The 8,339-nt window shown below is 34.9% G+C and overlaps 2 protein-coding genes across 2 annotated transcripts in view; both read right to left on the reverse strand.

Annotated features, from left to right (window-relative positions):
• LOC149806623 (EARP-interacting protein homolog) overlaps positions 1-2,485 on the reverse strand; it is a 42,720-nt gene extending 40,235 nt beyond the window's left edge. Inside the window, exons 1-2 of the mRNA XM_089955791.1 lie at positions 2,374-2,485; positions 627-710 (exon numbers count right to left, since the gene is read on the reverse strand). Coding sequence (XP_089811917.1) covers positions 627-710; positions 2,374-2,415 — 126 coding nt within the window. The 5' untranslated portion in view covers positions 2,416-2,485. The remainder of the gene's footprint in view (positions 1-626; positions 711-2,373) is intronic.
• Positions 2,486-4,188: 1,703 nt separating this feature from the next.
• The window catches only part of LOC149806624 (EARP-interacting protein homolog), a 15,609-nt gene continuing 11,458 nt past the window's right edge, over positions 4,189-8,339 (reverse strand). The window contains exon 5 of the mRNA XM_089944376.1: positions 4,189-4,243. Coding sequence (XP_089800502.1) covers positions 4,189-4,243 — 55 coding nt within the window. The remainder of the gene's footprint in view (positions 4,244-8,339) is intronic.

Consider the following 8,339-nt stretch of genomic DNA (forward strand, 5'->3'; position numbering starts at 1 on the left):
ACTGGGGTTGACTGACCAGAGAACATACATTATGGCACCACTTCCTCAAGCACTAAGGCTTCAATCTGTCTCTAGAATAAATTACAAGGGTCAACATTTGGGTGTGCAGATTAGCATTTTGTACACCCTTAACCAAATTCAACTATCCAGTCCAAACTAGGCATTTAAATGATGTAAATATGTGCTGGATTTGTAATTGCACTAACCAGTTAATGCTACACAAAGGTGTACAAGTTTCTCCATCGTAACAGATGTCTGCTTATGTTTTGATGGACAGTTGAAAATATGTATCTGATTAAATGATTTTTATAAAATCACATTTACAAAATACTATTGTAAGAGTTTGCTGTTAGAAATGTCATAAACATAATTAACATTTTGAGATATCAATGTTTGTGTTTGCCATTTTGGATTATCAGGAATATTTATGACAATACTAAGTACTGCAGGAAAACAGGGCTTCCAGTTCAGTAGAAGAAAGACATTTGTATGGAACAAGTCTGGCACAAAAGACAGATTTTCAAATATGTTGTTAATAACTGGTCTTTATGAACAATAATTTTCATAAGCACAAAATATTAATATAAATTCAATTCACAGATGGTGTGTAGGTGTATAATTGATACCTGATTTTCAGCTTTCAATGACTGTGTTCCAACCAAGAAGCGAACCTGATCAGACTCAGCCGTCTGGGCTGATAAAGCTCTTGCCTGTTGGTAATGAAAAAAGAATTATAACAATAAACAAAGGTTACATGAGAAAATGTTAACCTTCCCTCTAACTGCCATGTATTACAAGTCAAATTTTATTGCCTTCCATCTTGCATCAAAATCTGATACAATTCTTAAATGAATATGTTTAGACTCATAATTTAATACAAGTTTGTAATTAATTGCTATAAAAAATAAGGATTTCTGTAATTAATAAATGGTGCAAGTGGACCAAAATTCACTCACCTGACTGATATCTGTCGAAAACCAAATGCAAGAGCAGTTGGCCAAGAAATGTAGGTTAGTAGGATTGTGTCAAGGTTTCTGTAGCATTCATATCATCATCCATATCTGACAAATCAGCATAATTTGTCTAATATTGAAAGGCCTCCATGTCATGACACTGGTCACATTCTTTTAAGGAGTGTTATTTTTTTAAAGTTCAGTAAATGTTTTTCTATTTATAGTAACAGCAGCCATATTTGATGATTGGTTGGCATAATTTCTGTATATTTGAAAAGCTCCACAGTAAGATACTTTCTATCAAATTAGGTCAATGGTTTATAAGACCTTTGAGAGGGAGTTAAAAAGTTTTTCTTTTTTAGTAGCTGTAGCCCTGTGTGAAAGCTGACAGGAAACATACACACAAAACTGAAAGCTCTCAGTGGCCATAATGGATGATGGATAAACATTGATTGCTACAAATCTAAACTGCCATGAATTGTTGGTTTTTGCAAAGAAATTCTAAACAGCAACAACTGCAAATGAATGATACACAATGGAGAGATGATACATAATAATTGCAAATGGATGATACACAATGCACAAAGGGCCATACCATAGCTTACATGGCCTGACAGCTTTACTGTATTATGTGAACGGTTATCAATGCATAACACAATTTTAAAACTTTCACATTACTGTTGTAACTCAATGTTTATATTGTGAATAAAAGCTTGAACCAATAAATTAACTGATTTTATTTCCATTCTCATTTTTAAAATCGTGCAAATATTAATGAACATAAATATTTCTTTTAAGGTTAGTATTAGAAAACACTCATACACTAAATCTAATCTTTTTAAAATCATAAATAAACATTTTTATTCTAATACAAACATGATCTGCCCTAATTAGAATGCTTTAGCTTTTGCCTTCCCATTGGACAACTGAAAATAAGTTTTAAATAAATGCAGTATGCCGTTTTCTTTATGTCAATGAGAGCGCAATGCACTTGCATATTAAGCAGGCGCGATCATGGCCATGTCCAGCGGTAATGTGGGAAAATGGCTTGTCATTCCTTAAAGGTATGATAATATGTGAAATTCTGGATAGGCATTCAACATCGAATGCCGCAGCTAAATATCAGTACCAAATTTATTACACTAAGCGAAATGTAGCTTGAAATATCACCGTTAATTCTTAAATAGGTCGCGCGAGAATGGGGAGAAGTGTTCTGCCTTGAATTATTATACAGTATGACTGCTAGGTAATTTATGAGCAACGATACAAGCCCCTGTGATCTGACCGCGGTGTGACGCTAAACTGCAAGTCTAACAGTGTGATGCAACATTCTTCTAAATGCAAAAGAGATAAATATCATTCAGAAAAATACTTCGGGTTAATTTTTTATGACACAAAACCCTACACAAAAAGTTAAAACCTGAAATTCTAATCCATAAATGACCGATGCTTCGTCTTCCATCCTTGTTTTACTTTCGGTTGTCGTCAAATCATCTAAACGATAAGCTATGATTATAATAAAGAAATTTTGATGATAAACGGAAACTTTCCAACATATTAAAGAAATCTTCCAAAAGTTTACAAATTTTTTGAGTCATATGAAATATTTTAATTACGACAATCGGACATCTGTTTTTAATTCGTTGGGTACTAGTATTAGTTTAATTTGTCATATACATGATAAAATTTTGATTGACCCAGACTATTAGCAATTGTCTCCCCTGCTCCATCCGGTGATGTCTGCATACATTTTCTAGTATTACTGCTAGAACCATTACAATAGGTATAGCTGAAGTCACACATACACACACACACACACACTCATATATATATATATATATATATATATATATATATATATATATATATATATATATATATATATATATTCGTTTCTACACTTCTTCTTTATGACAATCTTGGTGTCTCAAGGGTTCGAAGTATCACATACATGCAGTCAACGAACACCAGTGAATGAAATCAGTTATCAAGCAATACACTTTTCACTTCCAGTATTCATGGACAGTTAGTACAGGTTATAGTGAAAGTCATACAAGTCATTAGTTCTACTAGTACTTGTAAGACATCGATCTAGATATTTATGTTTATGGGACAAGATCTTACTGCCAAAATAAGAATAGTGGAGTACTTGCCCCATGGAGATCTCATCTCAGGTGTCGGGAGAAGTTGCCCCATGGTGGTCAGAGAAGTCGCCCCAAAGATCATATATACTAATTCTGAGATGTCGCCACATGGTGGTTACTGCTTTATTTATTATTTCTCTTCTACTTAATAACTTCTTAAATTTATAAAATGTTCAACTTTTCCATTTGATCAACTCTGCTTCTGTACTTAACAAAATAAAAGTATTCTCTGCCCCTTTTTACTCTGCTCTTCAAATCATGAGACGCATTATTATTTGGAAAATAGAATGGCTGTAAGCATGATGTGACATTTGGAGTTTTATATATTAAAGGCTTCCAACCTAATAATCAGAGCAATCCTGAAATGACTTTATTGCAAGAGGCAAGATTCAATTCCATTGAAAATAATGGCGTTTATTGAAAATAAATAGTTAAATAAACAATTAAAATTAAGGGTCTGTTTTTAATGGATACAAAACTTATGAAGGAAATTAGGAAACTATAAAATAATGTTATATATGATGTAACAATCAGGGCTGCATGAATTTCATTTTGGTAACTTTCAGACAAGTCTGATAAAATGCCTCACAATGGTGACAGTACTAAACAGTATCAACAACAGCAAACAGTGAATACATTATGTAAGTAAACACATGCAATGGAAAAAGAAGTGGTGGGGGTATATTTGAATTTCAGTGCGAATGTTAATCATGGTGAATTATAATCTCAATTAGGTATTTAAATAATTCAAGGTGTAACATCTCCAACAATTTGGGGCTACTTCTCCAACCATCCTGGGTGACTTCTACAGATACGTTGGGGTGAGTTCTCCATGGGACGACTTCTCCCAAAACAAGTTCTCCATGGGGTGACTTCTCTATGCACCCCAAAATAATGGTGCTGTTTACTGTGTTCAGATGTTGACTAACATTGGAACGAGAAGCCTAATTTTCAGGAATATATCAAAGACTTGGCAGCCTATATGGACGTTTTCTACAGATTAAAAATCATAAAGTTTTAGTCAGATATTACTTCCTTTGATATTTTTTCTGTAATAAATTCAGATTCTCACATAAGGAAATATAATATTTTTAAGTTCCATTGGCCAACATCTCACTTGGCTGGAATGTGATGGAAGCAAGAATGCTGAAATTGTTTAAAAGGATGATAAATATTGTTTTTAATGAAATGATGTTTTCTTTCTTCAGTATTGATATAATTTTAGTCATTGCATTAAAGAAACATACTTCAGCATAATTTAAAGTTATTTAGATTTAAATTCTTAAAAATTACACCTATTGCTGCCATAATCCGTGTTGAATGCCTACATGACCTGTTTGACTTTTACTATAGGAAAAGCAGCTTTCAGCTTTCACTAAACTCTCCACAGTATTCACACATACTCGCATTTGCTTAATCGCTCCCACCAATTTTAAAAACATAATGCATCAAGGCTATATAACAAAATGTACAAAAGAGTTATTTAAATGATCGGTTTATAATATCTGCCTCAATTGTTGTCAGGGGGTCACTAGCTCTGTCACCTTATTGGCATTTCAAGCCAGATGGAAGCTCTTGCTGTAAAGAAGCAGACAGACTGCTCACTGTCCATTTTCTGGATTTTGGTACAGTCTACTTATGTAAAAACTGTCTTCTGCAACCTAAATTTTCATTGTCTTTATTGCTAAAACAAATTGGAAGGAAGAACTCTTATCTACACTTTTTCATACAGATGGAACTCCAAAATTTACAGAATTATTAAGATTATCACTATTGCTTGAAAACCTAGACTCACCCATGCAAATATGGCAACTGTATTACTAAAGAAACTCTTTTTGATTCAAAATGCTAACAGGTTGACAGATGAGCACAGGAATATTTTGAAGAAGAATTTTTTTTATAGATTTGGATCTAATGCCTAGGGTTACCATACATCCTTTTAGGTCTGACCGCTCTGGCTTAGTCGTTAGAGCATCTGCCTCAGAAGCAGGAGGTTGGCATATTAGAACCCCAACCAAGTCATACCAAAGACTTATAGGACTGGTCAGCCTGTTGTCAGGATAATGTGACTGGGTGGGACATCGTGCTACATGTCTGCGGCATGATGCCCCAGTGCTAGACATCACTATAAACTGCCACACGGTAGACATTGTAGCAATACAACTGAAAAATTGCTAAAGCTATATTAAAAATCCAAATGGCACACAAACTTTTTCAGTCCATATATATGTATAAAGATACAGTCCTCTCCTTTTTGAAAGATCAAATATAGTAACTCTAGTACTGCCTGGACATGAGCATCAGTGAACACTAAATGTATTACATTGGGGTATAAAAGTATTGTGTGTTGCATATGGATATGATTTACAATACACAGGCTATGTTATGATACATTATCGATACACATATGAATTTGATGGTCTTTCTATCTTTGAAGGTCTGTAAGTGATAGCTGGTGCACTTTTATGGTATTGAAATACTGGTTGTATTTCCAGGATGTAGATTACAGACAGACATCAGCTTAGCATCTGTTAATTGCCATTCTCATCGATGACAAGATAAAAATAGTTTCACATAGACTAACTGTTAGTTGTCATTGATTTTTATTCAGCATTTTAGGCCATTTAAGACTGCACCATTTGATCAGATGCTGTACTCACTTTGGTCACCATGCCCTTTGTTCTGCTTTGCATAAATGCTTCAAAACATTTTATTTCCAAGTTCACATTACACTTAAACTTAGAAGATGCTATTATGTTACCTTCAAAGAAGAAAATACAATTTCCTCATGAAAGGAAAATCTAATCTAGCAGAAGCCCAGACATGGAAATGGGGATGTATGCCAACAAATCTATCACATTGTTCTTACTGCAGATGCAAAAATAAAACATACCACAGCCATTGTTAGTGAAGAAGGAAAACTATTGAAAACACCTACTCCCATTCTATTAAAAATATGTACACAAGGTGACAAACAATTGATGTTTGAAATGTACACCATTTGTTAATTCTGTGTCTATTTTGTTTATCCCATCTGCATGTTTAGTCACTGATTACATAACCAGACATAAAAAGAGACATTCCAAAATCCAAAATGTCTTCCCCATGTACAATTTAAGTACTTCACAGATCAAATAAGGACCACTTTTGCATGAAGTTTCTCTGTTTCTTTGCTGATATTCCTGTTTGTCACTCGGGTAATAAGCTACATTAAGTTCTTATTGGTAGTTATTGTTTACCCTGCACCAGAACAAACAGTGATGACCAATAACAATTCATTGTAATGTATTTCACTGCTTGATATGCCATTGGTGTAGCTTTCAAGTTTGACCAAAGTATAAAGGATACAAATCAGAACGGAAACTTTGCATTTAAGTACTTAAATGATGAGTAAAATACTTCATTATACATTTATAAAATTTCCTTTTCCTGAATATGCTGTTGTGATAAGATAATTAAAATAGAATTAGTTGGGGGTGGAATATGAAGGAAAGTCGGTGTTGTCAATAGTCTTCATTCTTTACTAAAAAAATTAGTACCTTTGTCTGCAAAAGCTGTCACAGTTTCTGAGGTTAAAATAATTTGCATATGGTAAGTATCATTTTGTATTGTTTCCCCACCTTTTGTATTGATATGTATATTAGTACAACAAAAGTATTGATGTATCAATATATTCTTGAATCATTTCATCCCTAGTATTACATGCATTTCTTCTTTGATGACAACACCTTCCACTACTGACATTCTCAGATTTGGGGAGATGAATGTAGATATGTTGCAGTTGGAAACTCCAGCCTTTCAGCAATATATGCATTGACTGCAGGAGACATTGACACAGTTCTTGATTTCAGGCCAGATTTTGACACTCTTTCCTGAAGATAATTTGGATACAATAGGGGATTGTTTGTTCTTTTTTCAGCAGTATAGTAGGCATAAGACCCCTGTATGGCTGAGCTTGGTTTTTAGGTCCATAAAACCAAGTACGTGAGGTAATTTTCAGATCCAGCGGATCAGGCATAATGTACTGTCTTACCATCCAGAGTTGTACATGCTGTCCAGCCAGCCCAGTTTTCACAACCTGGACTCAATACATGGATCTTCATGATTGATCCAATCACTTAGGCAGACATTTGGCTTCTTATATATATATATAAGGATGGGAATCTTTGTGAAAGATCCATCTGTATAGCCAAGCTGATGGTTACACATGCAGATTGGGACAGGAACATTAGTGAAAAATATGTCGGTCCAACCATGCTTCCAGCACAACCAGTACCAAAATTAAACAGACCAGCTTTGATATGTCCATTAACCAGGCCAACTATTTTCCCAGCTATTTTCACAGCTTCCCACTGGGTATTAGCAGTGGATTATTTAGGGACGATGACTGTGAATCACTGTTACCTCAGGACATGGTTTATTCTGAAATGGAAGCAGACAAGAACCAAGAGTATTCACACACTGAGTGTGAAGATGCTACTGAGCAACAGTCCTACTCTGATCCTACCATGGAGAGGATGGAGTTTAGTCTTTAGATGCTGTTAAGGAGATATACTGGGTGTGTCTGGTTTTGGAAAGCACTCCATCTCCTACCACCATGAATAATTATAGTCAAAGTGTCAGTCTACATGAGAAAGAGTCCATCTTTCTGGCTGTTTTCCCAGTCAAAATAACTCAAGGAGATTTATGATTGGCTGTCCAAACATATCTTTGATCTGGGAAAGCTCAATCTTTCTTGTCAGAAATCCAGGTACCAGCCACATTTATGTTGTACTGGCACAGGACACATTCCTCCACCTATCATACTGAGCTCCCGGCTTTGGATAAAAATGTAACAGTGGTTAAGCTGTCTACCCCACCATTTTATAAGCTGGATAAGAATGTATTTCTCATCACATTATAGCTGGTTTAAAATGTTGCCATGATTTTGATACTGGATCTGGCCTCATTGGTGATTTTCTGACTGGCAGAAAAATCAGCTAGCCAACATACCTGGGAATTGATGGAATGAATTACATGGGTCAGTGACAAAACAGCTCACTGTACAATGACTAATGCATTGACTGCCTCTCCCCATCTTGACTTAATACTTTGTGATGTGTGTTTACAGGTCACATAGCTAAATCTGCATCATGTTCTGACTTTAAGGATGACTCCATTTCTTTGGAGACAAAATTGATGAAGTACTGAGACAGACAGCTTAAGAACTACTCCAACTCACAGTTCCACCTGTATCCTCATT

This window comes from Sinohyriopsis cumingii, chromosome 1, assembly GCF_028554795.1.
Source record: "Sinohyriopsis cumingii isolate HCF-2022 chromosome 1, ASM2855479v2, whole genome shotgun sequence".
NCBI lineage: Eukaryota > Metazoa > Mollusca > Bivalvia > Unionida > Unionidae > Sinohyriopsis > Sinohyriopsis cumingii.